The 13,567-nt window shown below is 54.6% G+C and overlaps 1 protein-coding gene across 1 annotated transcript; it reads left to right on the top strand.

Annotated features, from left to right (window-relative positions):
* Positions 1-5,252: 5,252 nt before the first annotated feature.
* LOC101393239 (serine protease 33) lies at positions 5,253-9,798 on the top strand. The gene is made up of 5 exons (XM_087449189.1): positions 5,253-5,373; positions 5,881-6,043; positions 6,598-6,875; positions 8,337-8,503; positions 9,236-9,798. The coding sequence occupies exons 1-5, from the start codon at positions 5,253-5,255 to the stop codon at positions 9,503-9,505; spliced, it is 999 nt and encodes a 332-aa protein (XP_087305315.1). The 3' UTR covers positions 9,506-9,798.
* Positions 9,799-13,567: the final 3,769 nt, after the last annotated feature.

Genomic DNA, 13,567 nt, shown 5'->3' with positions numbered 1-13,567 from the left:
AACATCAGCAAATGGAAAAGGTGCAGAGGACAGAACCCAGGAGAGACCAGGTGCAAGCTCCCAGCTGTCCCCTCCCAGTTGAGTCAGAAAGACAGCACTTAATTCTCCCAGCAATGACATGTGACAACACACGTGAAGTATTGCCAACCAGGGCAGCTCACCTGAGCCTCGGTGTCTGGAGTTTTTATTGGGGTTCCATCACATAGGCATGGAGCGCCCACATGGCTGACCTTAGTTCTCAGACTCCAGCCCCTCCAGAGGTCCAGCTGATACAGTGTGGCTGAAGGCCCCATCATAAGTCACACTGTTAGCATGAGCTCTCTGGCCTGACCCAAGGCCCCCAGTCTTCAGAGACACTCTTTTCAGGCAGGAGAATCCAGGGGCTCAGAGGTTATTTCCTAGGAGCCAGTCAAGGACCAGTCCCTTCTTTGGACCATGCAGGGTGTTGACATCCTAGGCCTGAGCAGCCAAGGATGAAGAAACGTTCGAGGAAAACCCACACACGCACCAGAAGGATTTATTTGAATAAACTGAACTGACTCCAAAGAAAACTGAGATAATACACCAGGCAGCAAACAACTTGGGAAATTCTAACTGGCATCCTCGGGTGCCAGTTCCAAATCAGAACGTCCCTTGAGAATCCAAGGCCTCAAGTCCACTGCTCACTAGCTGGGTGGCCTTTGGATAGGTAACTTCACCTCCCAAGCCTGTTTCTCACCCGCCAAACGGAGGGAGTGTCCTGAGAGGCGTTTACAGCATTAGACGGGAATTCTATGGGAAAAAAGCAATCAGAGAACAAGAACGAGTGTTTGGAAGTTTATAATATTGCTGAAGGAAAACATTTTTTTTTAATCCCATCTCACTTTATTTTCCACCATAGTTTGTTTTTTTTCCTATTTTTTTATTGATGTCATAATAGTTTACAGCATTTTGAGATTCCAGTCGTACATTATTATTTGTCAGTCACCACATAAATGCGCCCCTTCACCCCTTGTGCCCACCCCCCAACTCCCTTCCCCCTGGTAACCACCAAACTGTTCTCTCTGTCCGTGTCTTAGTTTATAGTCCACATATGAGTGAAGTCATAAAGTGTTTGTCTTTCTCTGTCTGGCTTATTTCACTTAACATAATACCCTCCAGGTCCATCCATGTTGTTGCAAATGGGACGATTTTGTCTTTTTCTATGGCTGAGTAGTATTCCATTGTGTATATATACCACATCTTCTTTATCCACTCATCAGTTGAGGGGCACTTGGGTTGCTTCCACTTCTTGGCTATAGTGAACAATCCTGGAATGAACACAGGGGTGCATAAGCCTCTTTGGATTGTTCATTTCGTGTTCTTTGGATAAATATCCAGAAGTTGGGATAGCTGGATCATAAGGTATTTCTATTTTTAATTTTTTGAGGAATCTCCATACTGTTTTCCATAGTGGCTGCACCAGTTTGCATTCCCACTAGCCCTGAATGAGGGTTCCATTTTCTCCACATCCTTTCCAACATTTGTTATTTTTTGTCTTAGTGATTACGGCCATTCTAACAGGTGTAAGGTGATATCTTAGTGTAGTTCTGATTTGCCTTTCCCTGATGATTAGTGATGTTGAACATCTTTTCATGTGCCTATTGGCCATCTGTATATCTTCCTCGGAAAAATGTCTGTTCATATCCTCTGCCCATTTTTTGATCAGGTTATTTGTTTTTCAGTTGTTCAGTTGTGTGAGTTCTTTATATATTATGGAGATTAACCCCTTGTCGGATATATGATTTGCAAATATCTTCTCTCAGCTGGTGGGTTGTCTTTTCATTTTGATCCTGGTTTCCTTTGCCTTGCAGAAGCTCTTTAGTCTGATGAAGTCCCACTTGTTTATTTTTTCTTTTGTTTCCCTTGTCCGAGTAGACATGGAGTTTGAAAAGGTCCCTCTAAGACCAATGTCAAAGAGTGTTCTGCCTGTATTTTCTTCTAGGAGTTTTATAGTTTCAGGTCTTACCTTCAAGTCTTTGATCCATTTTGTGTTCATTTTTGTGTATGGAGAAAGAAGCTGGTCTACTTTCATTCTTTTGCATGTGGCTGTCCGGTTTCCCAGCACCATTTATTGAAGAGACTTTTGAAGGAAAGCATTTTAGCCAAAGGGCTGCATGGTAAAATGGACACAGCTAAAGAATGAATTGGCAAACTCGAAGATAAAGTAGAGAAACACGTTCAGAATTAGAAGGGAAATGTAAAAAGGGCAGACGACATGAGAGGGAACTGTAAAGGCATGGAGGGTAGACAAGAGTGGTGCTGCGCTGGTCATCGTTTGAGCTGGGTGACAGGTGTAGGGTGTTCTTTGTAGTCATCTACATCTGTGTATATTTAAAATTTTCCATAATGAGTGTTTTTAGTAAAATAAAATAAAGAGTTGAGAAAAGATGGAGACCAGGCCTGGCTCTAGAATCCCCATCAGCAGACTGTTAAAAAGACAGATCTGTCCTCGGTGTTCATTCCATATTCTCCAGGCATCTGTCCACGGCAGTGGGAACTGTCCTAGACCAGTAAAAGTCTGAAGATGAAGACATGTCTCCCCCACTTTGTATATTCCTAACCTAACAGCAGCAGAAACAGGAGCGTGATGAACACACCTGGAAAAAGAGAACTGTGAAAGCCGGCTGCATTTCCAGGTCAAATGTTTTGCTGGGCGTCCCAGTCCACTTGGGCTGTTCTAACAAAATGCCATAAAGTGAGTAGCTTCTAAACAACAAACACTTATTTCTCACAGTTCCTGAGCTGCAGGGCTGGGTTCCAGGTGCTGGCAGGTTCGGTGTCTGGTGAGGGCCCACTTCCTAGGTCAGAGCTGTTGCTTCTCGCTGTGTCCTCACATGGCAGAAGGGGCGAGAGAGGTCTCCGGGATCTCTTTCGGAAGGGCACTAATCCCATTCTTGAGGGCTCTACCCTCATGACCTCATCACCTCCCGAAGGCCCCACCTCTGAACACCGTCGCTCTGGGGGTTAGGATTTCAACATATGAATTTGGGGGGGACACAAACATTCAGACCATAGCACCCGGGCTGTGCGTATTTGACCCCCTTAGTATCACACACAGCAGGTGACCAGCTACCTGCGAGCACAGAAAGTGTTACTGAATGGGTGTGAGTTTTAAGTAACACTCATTGATGACGATAAGGACTCTTGCAATGTCTTCAAATCAGACTTACTGTGAAATGCACTGGCTCTTACATAATTCTGATAATCTAGGAGTTCTCAATCATAGTCTCAAGCAGGCAGGATGTGCCTTTATCCTCATAGGGTATCAGTGAATCATAAAACTTCTGTTTCGGGCCGGCCCCGTGGCTTAGCGGTTAAGTGCTCACGCTCCGCTACTGGCAGCCTGGGTTTGGATCCCGGGCGCCCACCGATGCACCGCTTCTCCGGCCATGCTGAGGCCACGTCCCACATACAGCAACTAGAAGGATGTGCAACTATGACATACAACTATCTACTGGGCCTTTGAGGAAAAAAAGGAGGAGGATTGGCAATAGATGTTAGCTCAGAGCTGGTCTTCCTCAGCAAAAAGAGGAGGATTAGCATGGATGTTAGCTCAGGGCTGATCTTCCTCACAAAAAAAAAAAAGAAAAAAAACTTCTGTTTCTTTTGCAATTACAAAAATCGATAACACCGTTAATGCAAGTACAGTCATGCGCCGCATAACGACGTTTTGGTCAACAACAGACTACACAGACAACAGTGGTCCCATAAGATCAGCACCATAGAGCCTGAGTGAGCAGTGGGCTGTGCCATCTAGGTTGTGTAAGTGCACTCCATGATGTTCGCACAATGATGGAATTGCCTAACAACGCATTTCTCAGAAGTATCCCCGTCGTTAAGCGACGTGTGGCTGTACTTTATTATTTTACAAGTATTCCAGCAAGTATATTCCAAGAAGGGCAAGCATTAGTAGGTTAGAAATTTAATAGTTTTGTAATTTCTTTCTAAATGTTTTCTTTTTATTTTGCTTTGATTTAAAAATCTATATTGATGAAGAAACTGCAAACAAGGTGAAAGTGGCCGTGGACTATCACGTATCAGATGATCTCAGAGGAGTGGAACCCAAGGCTGGCAGTCCTAAGGATGACGTGCAGGGATGTCACATTGACAAAAGTTACAAGCCACTGAAAAGATGTCAGAGGCAGGAGTCTTTATGCCTCCAACAACAGAGCTTTGAAATACATCGAGCAAAAAAATGTTCTCAATACTCAGGAAACTAATAAATCCACATTTTTTTCTCAGAAATCAAGAGATTAGGTAGAGGGGAAAGCAATAACACCAGAGTAGTCACTGAGCATGACTTTTGCCTAAATCAAGCGTTTGGGGCTGCTCAGAGACCCACCATGCCCTCCGGGGGTAGTGAGTCCTTGGAGGGGGAGCTGCCTGGAGGCCAGGTTGATGGGAAGGCTCAGAAAGGAAGGGTCCTTTTAGAGAAGTGGAAAAACCTTAGGAATCAGGAAAGGTCTCTTGCATCCTTCCTCCCCCCAGGGCCCAAGGTTGGTCAGCTCTCCTTTCTTGCCCACATAGCCTCTGTAAGGCCCCTGACCCAGGGGGCCAGGGCCGCAGCTGCAACCAGGGCAGGGGCAATGGACGTCAAGATGCCCGCTGTTCATGGTCAGAGCAGGATGTCAGGGGCAACCGCTTTTCAGGCTGAGAATCCCGCGTCTCCTCCAGCTATTCCATCTCTGTGAATAATGGGTCCCCTGTCAGGCCCTTGAGAGCCCCAGGTTGAAAATGAACGGCCAAGCAGGCAGGGTGGGTGCCCTGGACTCTGCAGTTCCACTCCCCTGACCCCAGGGCACTGGGCACCAGAGTACAGAGCGCAAAGTAGATTTATCTGGCTTTGCCACTTGTAGAGCCTTGGACAAGTCATTCAACCGTCAGAGTCTCAGTTCCTCTGCTGGAGAATGGAGCTCATAATAACTCCCAGGGAATCAGGCAAGAGGTATATGGCATGGTTGGCAGAGTGCCAGCACACGCTAGGTGATGCCAGGGCCAGGGCAGGGGAGGGAAGGCCCTGAGGGTCTTGCCAAGGATGTGGAAGAGGCCACGGTTCCTGTGCCCAAGAGCAGTGAGGGGGCCCAAGGCCTGAGGACAAGGAGAGGAGGTGTCAGCCCCACCCCAGGGCAAGCCCAGAAACTCAGGCTGGAGCTGCAATCATTTTCCCTCTCCTGAGTGTCTGAGGACTCTGACCCCAAGAGCCAGCCCGGAAGTGGCAGCGGGAGCGCAAGATGGAGCTGGCCCTCACAGCCACCCTGCTCTCCCTCCTCCTAGGAGCCCTTCAGGGGAGCACCCCCGCTCTCCCATCCAACTTCTCCTGGACGAGTGCCACAGGGATAGACCTGGACTCCGGTAGGACAGGTATCAGGGTACCGCAGGAAAGAGAGCCAGGGTTTTAGAGCCAGATAAGAGGGGTGTGTGATAAAGAGGGGTGCCCTGCCCCTTAAAGCCTTGTATTTGGGCGGGTCCGCTAAGGAACCCAGACTTCGGGGGCCAGCATCTACTCCCCCAGACCTCAGTGCCTTCACGGCTCCCACCTGAACCCACTGGCCAGGCACATTCTGTGTCACATGGCCCTGCAGTGGCATCAGACTCTCCCCAGGAGCCCGGCTGCGCTGCCCACACCTCCCCTCTCTCCACCAAGCTCCGCTGAGCAATCCAGGCCACCAGTTCCCACCTCCCCCAGCTCAGCTGCTGTGCACCCCCCCAGGGTCGTCAAGTTCTCCCATCAAGGAGAGGGTCACGCCTCCCTGAGCCTGAGGAGGGCCCACGAGAGGCAGGGAGAAAGGAGGGCAGGTCTGTGGGTTAGGGGAGCCCAGAGGTGACCTCGGTAACCCGGCCTGTGGACTCACCCTGCAGTGTGTGGACGCCCACAAGTGTCAGGCCGCATCACGTCAGGGCAGGATGCCCAGTCCGGTGAGTGGCCGTGGCAGGTCAGCCTGAGGGAGGATAGAGAGCATGTGTGTGGGGGCTCCCTGATTGCCGAGGACTGGGTGCTGACTGCAGCCCACTGCTTCGACCAGTGAGTATCTGTGGGGGCACGAGCATGAGCTGGGGCCAGCCGGCACCTACCCTTCAGCCCTCCCCAACGCCCTCCCTTCACCACTTGAACAGGAGCCTCCTTCCCACCTGGGCAGGAGACAGACAGGGGACGTGTCCTCCAGGGTCTCATTTGTCCACCCAGGATGGCCCCAGTTCCCGGGCTGGGCACGGGGAAAGAGTCAGGGAGGAGACAGCCCCAGCCCCAGCCTTCCCATTGTCCACCTTCCAAGAAATGATTCATTTCCCAGAAACCAAAATCTCCCAAATCAGAAGGTCCCTTGAGAATCCAAGGCCTCAAGTCCACTGCTCACTACCTAGGTGGCCTTTGGACAGGTGACTTCACTTCCCAAGCCTGTTTCTCACCCGCCAAACGAAGGGAGTAATGGGCGCCATGTAGGGTCGCCACTGGGATGTGCTCAGCTTGTAAAAAAGTCCATCCGTAATGTTAGTACCCTCGAATCAAGATGGCACTTAGCCCCACCCATGGGCCCTTGGCATAGCCTTCTCAACCCCTTGACTTATCCCCCCCCCCAGGAAACAGCCGCTGTCTGCCTACACGGTGCTCCTGGGGTCCATCTCCTCCTACCCCCAGGTCGATGATCCCCAAGAGCTCCGAGATGTGGCCCAGTTCATCATCCACCCGAACTACTTGGAGGAAAACAACAGGGGGGACATCGCCCTAGTACAGCTGGCCTCACCCGTCACCTTCAGTGACCTCATCCTTCCAGTCTGTCTCCCCAGCCCTGGAGACCCCCTGGGTCACGGCACGTTGTGCTGGGTCACCGGCTGGGGGAACATTGGCACAAATCAACGTAAGGACGTCTAGAGCGGGGTGGGGGTAGGTGGGGATGACTCAGTGGGGGCCCTCCCTGGGGCCAGCTGCCCTCGTACAGGACGGAGGTGGAGCCCGCACACACTGGTTTCGCCACAGCAGGGGGAGCCGTTGAAATACTGCCGTTTGCCAATGCAGAAGCCGCCTGCCATCCCATTCCCTCCTTGGGCTCCCCAATCCGTCCTCTCAGCATCCGATAACCGAAGGATTAATGCCAGACCCACAGAGCGCTCCAGGACACTGGCCCCACCTGGGGCCCAGACCACGCCACAGGCTAGTGCCCATGCCATTTATGCGGTTAGAGAACTCACACGTCACCCTTGCCCTCACGGGCCAGGGTCTGCAGCCTGGCCTCAGTCCTGGCCGGGTGACCATCAGCCTCAGTGGGGCGTGGTTTCCTCCTCTGGCAAGTGGAGATCTCAAAAGTGCCGACCTCATGGGGTCAGGGTGAGGGTTACATGAAATGATGCATTTCAGGCACTTCCAATAGGGCCGGGCAATACGTCAGCCACTGTCGTCCTCATCATCATCGTCATGTTTGTAATATCACCTCATATCAGTGTCCTGGGGCTGCCGTAACAAAGGACCACAAACTGGGTGGCTTAAAACAACAGAAGTGTATTCCTTCCCAATTCAGGAGGCTACAAGTCTGAAATCAAGCTGTCGGCAGGGCCATGCTCCCTCTGAAGGCCCCAGGAGGGAATCCTTCCTTGTCTCTTCCAGCTTCTGGTGGCTCCAGGCAATGCTTGGTGCTCCTTGGCTGGTGGCTGCATCACTCCGGTCTCTGCCTCCGTCTTCATACCGCCTTGTCCCTGTATGTCTCCCTGTGTTTTTTCCTTTCCTCTCTTATAAGGACACTCTCACCCTAACCCAGTATGATCTCATCTTAACTAATTACCTATGCAAAGCCCCTATTTCCAAATAAGGTCACATTCTAAGGTTCTGGGTGGATATGAATTTTTGAGGGGCACGATTCAACCCACTTTTGACCTGAGGCTTGGGCAGCCAAGAAGGGTAAGGGTCATTTGGTGGAAGTGCCTTGATCACAGTCCATGGCTGTGGCCAGGGCCTGAAACCAGGTCTCAACTCTTGCCCCTCACCCCACTGCGTGTCCATCCCACCCCATTCCCCAGGCGCTGGGAGGAAGGCTGAGGCCGAGGGGGCCTCCACACCTCTGGGCATGCCCCGCCAGGGGGAGAGGGAACAAGTCTTCCTGGAGTTCTGAACGTTAAACGCAGGCTCGCCTCACCACCTTGGCCTGTTCGTTGGGGTTTCTTGAGCACAAACGCAGGTCCCTCTTCCTCGGGAAGCGGCGGAGCGACACGCAGAAACGCCTTCTTGTCAGTGGCCCACCCGAGTGTGGGCGAGTAGGGACAAGCCAGCTGAGAGCCAGGAGGTGGCCACCTCCCCTCTGAGCTCTGCTCTCTGCTCCCCACCCCAGCGCTCCCTCCTCCCTTCACCCTGAAGGAGCTGGAGGTGCCCCTCATCGATGCCCAGACCTGTGACGCCTACTACCATGAGAACTCCGACGTCCCCAGCCAGGAGCCCATCATCCTTGAGGACATGCTGTGTGCCGGCTTCGAGGACGGCAAGAAGGATGCCTGCGGGGTGAGCAAGCACCCCGGTGGGGGCCGGGTCTCCCACTCCCCATCACCACTGGGGCCCCCTAGGGCAGAGGCGGGCAACATTGGTTAAGACACAAGCGGCAATTCAAAAAGAAAAAAAATGTCCCTGGACGCTGTCTCTCTTTCAACGTTCATACAAATATTGTCGGAACACGCAGTACCTGTAGCTGTGCTTCGGCGAACTGGGACCATACCCTGTCCCTAAGTCTTTCCCTTTGGGGCCAGAAATTTCTTTTTTCTTTCCAGAAAACAACACTCAGAGCCTTTGAACAAATTTTCCTGAGAGCAGGTCCCTTCTAGGCTGGGTCGGCCTTGTCTTTCCTTGTCCTCTCTTGTAAGCAAAACACGCTTTCTCTCACATCGCCTCTTAGTATTGCTTCGTCTCAAACAGATTTTTTTCATCCAAAACGAAGCAGACAGCGTTCTTAGCAACACAGAAGTGCTCCTCAGAGCCCATCCTCTGAAACATACAGTTTTATTTAGAGAATAGAGTGTTCCCATGGTACTGCTTGTCGCACCTGCCAGGAATTTCACCCTTAATTCCCAGACCAGCCACTCGTGCCACCTTCCAGAAAGATCTAATCCACCGATCCTCTGTCCACAAGAGCTGGCCAGCAGACCTGAAGGGAAGTTGGTGGGACTGGGGCCCCTGTGAGCCTCAGACTCCCACCGTGTAGGGAGGGCGGCTACATTTCTGAACTCCTTTTCTCCCCAGGGTGACTCCGGAGGCCCCCTGGTCTGTGACGTTCGTGGCATCTGGATCCAGGCAGGAGTGGTGACCTGGGGGTCCGAGTGCGGCCTCCCCAAGAGGCCAGGTGTTTATGCCAATGTCAGCTTCTACGCCCCGTGGATTGCCAGCACAATAGGGAGCTCAGCCCCAGAACTCAGAACCTTCTCTCCAGGCCTTGCTGGGATCGTCTTCTCTGCCCTGCTGTTGCTTCTGGGACCCCTGGGGGGCACCCTCGACTCCCTGGGGCTTGTCTAACCTGGCGGCCAGCCCTGCAGCCTCAGCCCCTACATTCCAAACTCATCCCTCTCTCAGCTCCCTGCCAGGAGTGCAGGAGGCGGCTTCTTGCAGGGACCCCTCCCCAAATCCCCCCTAGTCAGCCTCTCACGTCCCCCATGGGCCCTAAGCTGCCCTCTCACCCTCCCTGCCGGCCTGGGGACCCCCAGGGACAGAGCCTACTGTTGCCTGCTCCACGCCCACCATCCAAGGCTGAGTCCCAGGGTGCCCCCACGCTCAGGGATTCCTGTGGGAGTTTCTGGGCTCTTGGAACTGGGGAGTCCAGCCCCGGTGCTGGGCTGGTGCCTTTGCAGGCGTGTCTGTCTGAGAGGCAATAAAGATGAGTTGGCAGAAGGGAGAAGAATTCCTCCCCCTGGGCGATCCTCCCTGTGCCTTGGAACCCCGGAAGTGTACATTTGAGAGTATCTACCGTGTGTGGGAGCTTTGCCCTCAGGGTGTCACTGGATGCTCACAAGAGCCCTGTGAGGCACACATTTCTATTATCTCCATTTTTCAGACAGGGAAACTGAGGGGTGCAAGGTCCCCAGCTTGCCTGAGCCCATTCTCTCCAGTAGCCCTGTCCCTCGGCTCAGGGGATGGCAGAGCAACACGTCCTGGAGGTCCTGGGGTCATGGCAGGGCTGGGTGTGAATCCCAGGGTCATGGCAGGCCTGGGGTCCTGGGGTCATGGCAGGGCTGAGGGCGAATCCCAGGGTCATGGGCAGGTCTGGGGGTCCCAGGGTCATGGCAGGGCTGGGGGTGGATCCCAGGGTCATGGGCAGGCCTGGAGGTCCTGGGGTCATGGCAGGGCTGAGGGCGAATCCCAGGGTCATGGGCAGGCCTGGGGGTCCCAGGGTCATGGCAGGGCTGAGGGCGAATCCCAGGGTCATGGGCAGGTCTGGGGGTCCCAGGGTCATGGCAGGGCTGAGGGCAAATCCCAGGGTCATGGGCAGGTCTGGGGGTCCCAGGGTCATAGCAGGGCTGAGGGCGAATCCCAGGGTCATGGGCAGGTCTGGGGGTCCCAGGGTCATGGCAGGGCTGGGGGTGGATCCCAGGGTCATGGCGAAGGCCAGGACCAGGCTGAGCCTGCTCTCCATCTCTCTCCTTCTTCCCAGCCGCAATCTCTTGGGGAAGACAGGGAACTGGCTGGAGATGAGTAAGCCGGCAGCTGGAGAAGGGAGCACAGGGTTGGGAGCTCAGGCAGGGGCAAGGGTGTGAGTGGGGGTCCCTGTGGGCCACTATGCAGAGGAGACGGGAGGCGGGAAGGGCGGGCTGAGCCCCTTTGGGTGGGAGCCTCAGCCTCCATCCCGGGACACTCCCACCTGTGTCTGGCCCTCCCCACCACGGCTGAGCCCAGTGGTCATGCCCTTCAACAGCTCCCTCCATCCTCAGGCAGCCTGCCAAGGACTCTCCACCCTTTGCAGCTCCCACCTGTCCTTCACATGTCACTCTCCAGGGCTTTCTCCACAGTGTCCCTTGTCCTTGCTGCCTGGCTCACCTGAACCCGGGTACCCCTCCCTGGAGCCTTCTCTGGATGCATGGGGCCCACACGTCCCTGTCACTGCTGTCTGCCTCCAGGGCTGTTGCCTGATTGCTGGACAGCTTGGGAGGCACCTTGGGTCCCTGGGCTTAGCCAGGGTGAGGGGTAGCTGGGTGGAAACAGGGAGCAGCCCTGCAGGTAGGATGGGGGGGTGGCTAAGGGCGGCCACGGGCCCCTGGACCCGGGCATTACGGCGCGCTCCTTGTACTCACGGCCAAGCCTGGAGGAAAGGAGCCTGTACTTGGTCCCCAGCAGCATCCAGACTACAGCTGTGAGCTGACCACCCGGGACATCACTGCGGTCCCCATGCGCCCAAGGCTCCAGACACTGCCTGTATCTGACATGTGCCCTCCAGGATGCACTGCTGGGTAACCAGCTGGGCTGCTCCCAGGAGGGGGCGTGTGAGCCCCTCCATCCTCGCCCAGGAGACCCCTCCCGCACGTGCAGCCATGGACATGGACTCCAACTGCTGCCCGCCTTCTCCAGGCTTCTTCTCCTATGGGGACCTTGTGGGGTAGCAGCCAGGTGTGACAGTGTGGACGAGGGAGGGATGGGAGGACATGCTACGCCTTACCTACCTGGAGGGCCCCCGGTGACGTCTGAAGGCCTCCCTGAGCCTTGCAGATGCTGTCTCTGGATTCCAAAGAGCTGACATTCCCCAAGGGGCCTCGAGGGGCCACCTGGTGAAGCCCATGTCAGTGCCACTCCTGGGCCACTGACCTCCCCCCGCTGTCTCCTCCACAGCAGGTGCCTCTATGACGGTGACGACTGGGACCTCCCGAGCCAGAGCCCCCAACCCCTGGAACCTCTGCCAGCCCACACACCTCCTTTTCCCCCTCCACCCCTCCCTTCCTTTCGTCCTCCATCAACCCTTCCATTCCACAAACATTCACCAAGGGTGTCACATGGTCCTTGGGGGCAGCCGACAGCCACAGGCACAAACAACCAAACAAGATCATTTTGGATATTGCTACGTTCTGGGAAGAAAATAACACACGGCAGCAAGACGGGCAGTCGGTGGGGGTGTATGGGGTTTGCTTTAGATGGGAGGAGCAGGGAAAGCCCTGCTGAGGAGGTGATGTTAGACTTGTGTTAGCTGAAATGTGCAGCTTTACCAGGAAAAGATAAGTTTTAAAGAAAAGAGAGGCTTTATTAAAAGATTTGCAAACCAGGGAAGTATACCTCAACCCTCGAGTGGATAGGTGACCCCCCGGGGGTGGCTGGTTAAAGGCAAAAAGTGCAGAGTGTGCACAGTTAAGGCTGAGTCTGGCTCTGAGGCCAGTCCTTCCAGCTACAGTGGATCTCGTGCCCGGGGCCCTCTAACTGTCCTCACTGGGGGGCAAGATGGCTGCATTGTTCTCCGGCCATCTGGTGACAGTCAAGGTTAAAACGTCATTTTTCATTTCTGCCCATAGTTCAGACTTGAGGTGGTCATGGTAACCATCACCTTGACTCTGGTCTTGTTCTCATCTCGCTTTTATCTCTTGAATGCCATGAAGAAGCCCACCACGTGACTGTCTGGGAGAGGAGTCTGCAGGGAGAGGCTGCCCCATGGCCAGGAGCAAGCTTGAAGCTCACTAGGAAAGGATGGCAGGGGGAGGGGACAGGCAGGTGGTCAGAAGAGGGAGAGAGCCAGAGGAAGGGGCTTTCAAGGGCCGCAGGGAGCCCTGAGGGTTTTCGGCAGGACCTGCAGCTTAAGCCATCCCTCAGGCCGCAGTGGAGAAGGGCCTCCCTGGGCCTCCCGACGGCACCAGGGGGTGGTTTCTGGCGCTGCCTCTTGGACAGTGAGCCACCCTTGGCCCTGACCGCCCGAAGCTCCCAGGAGACTGGCCAGTCACAAATGCTGCGATGCCAAAGGACCATTTTAGGCCGGCCCCGTGGCTTGGCGGTTAAGTGCGCGCGCTCCGCTACTGGCGGCCCGGGTTCGGATCCCGGGCGCGCACCGACGCACCGCTTCTCCGGCCATGCTGAGGCTGCGTCCCACATACAGCAACTAGAAGGATGTGCAACTATGCCGTACAACTATCTGCTGGGGCTTTGGGGAAAAAAAGGAGGAGGATTGGCAATAGATGTTAGCTCAGAGCTGGTCTTCCTCAAAAAAAAAAAAAAAAAAAAAAACAAAGGACCATTTTAGGGAAAACTCGCCCCCTCGCCGTGCCCCGGGACCCAGTCCCTGGCCTCACCCTGGGACCCATTCTGCCCCTGAGTCTGCCAGCCCGAGCCCACGCCCACAGCCCCTCTCTCTGCAGGGTGACTTGGCAGGGGGTCATACCAGTGTGTGCAGTCAAGGAGGCGTGGTAACAGAGGACTTCATCCTCTGCAGAAGGTTCTGTAGTCACCAAGTGCCCGCTGTCTCCCCAGCGTCTCCCTCTATGTGCCCCACATTGAGGATATTATCTGGAACCCTCTTCCCCCCAGCTCCAGGCAGGGACCCTGGCTCTGCCTGCCCTTGCCGCCGGCAGCTGATTCCCGCGACAGTCACCACCCAGGCCCTGCTGGGGGTGC

This window comes from Ceratotherium simum, chromosome 26, assembly GCF_057802395.1.
Source record: "Ceratotherium simum simum isolate JZ-2026a chromosome 26, ASM5780239v1, whole genome shotgun sequence".
Lineage (NCBI taxonomy): Eukaryota > Metazoa > Chordata > Mammalia > Perissodactyla > Rhinocerotidae > Ceratotherium > Ceratotherium simum.
Note: the sequence above shows the minus strand (reverse complement) of the source record. Positions and strands in the feature narration are given on the sequence as shown.

What these genes read in the sequence shown, in the direction of transcription:
- LOC101393239 (XM_087449189.1), top strand. Translation starts at nt 5,253, where the DNA reads ATGGAGCTGGCCCTCACAGCCACCCTGCTCTCCCTCCTCCTAGGAGCC. An exon ending in AGGGATAGACCTGGACTCCG is followed by an intron (nt 5,374 to 5,880) that starts GTAGGACAGGTA and finishes CTCACCCTGCAG; the next exon opens with TGTGTGGACGCCCACAAGTG. An exon ending in GCAAGAAGGATGCCTGCGGG is followed by an intron (nt 8,504 to 9,235) that starts GTGAGCAAGCAC and finishes TTTTCTCCCCAG; the next exon opens with GGTGACTCCGGAGGCCCCCT.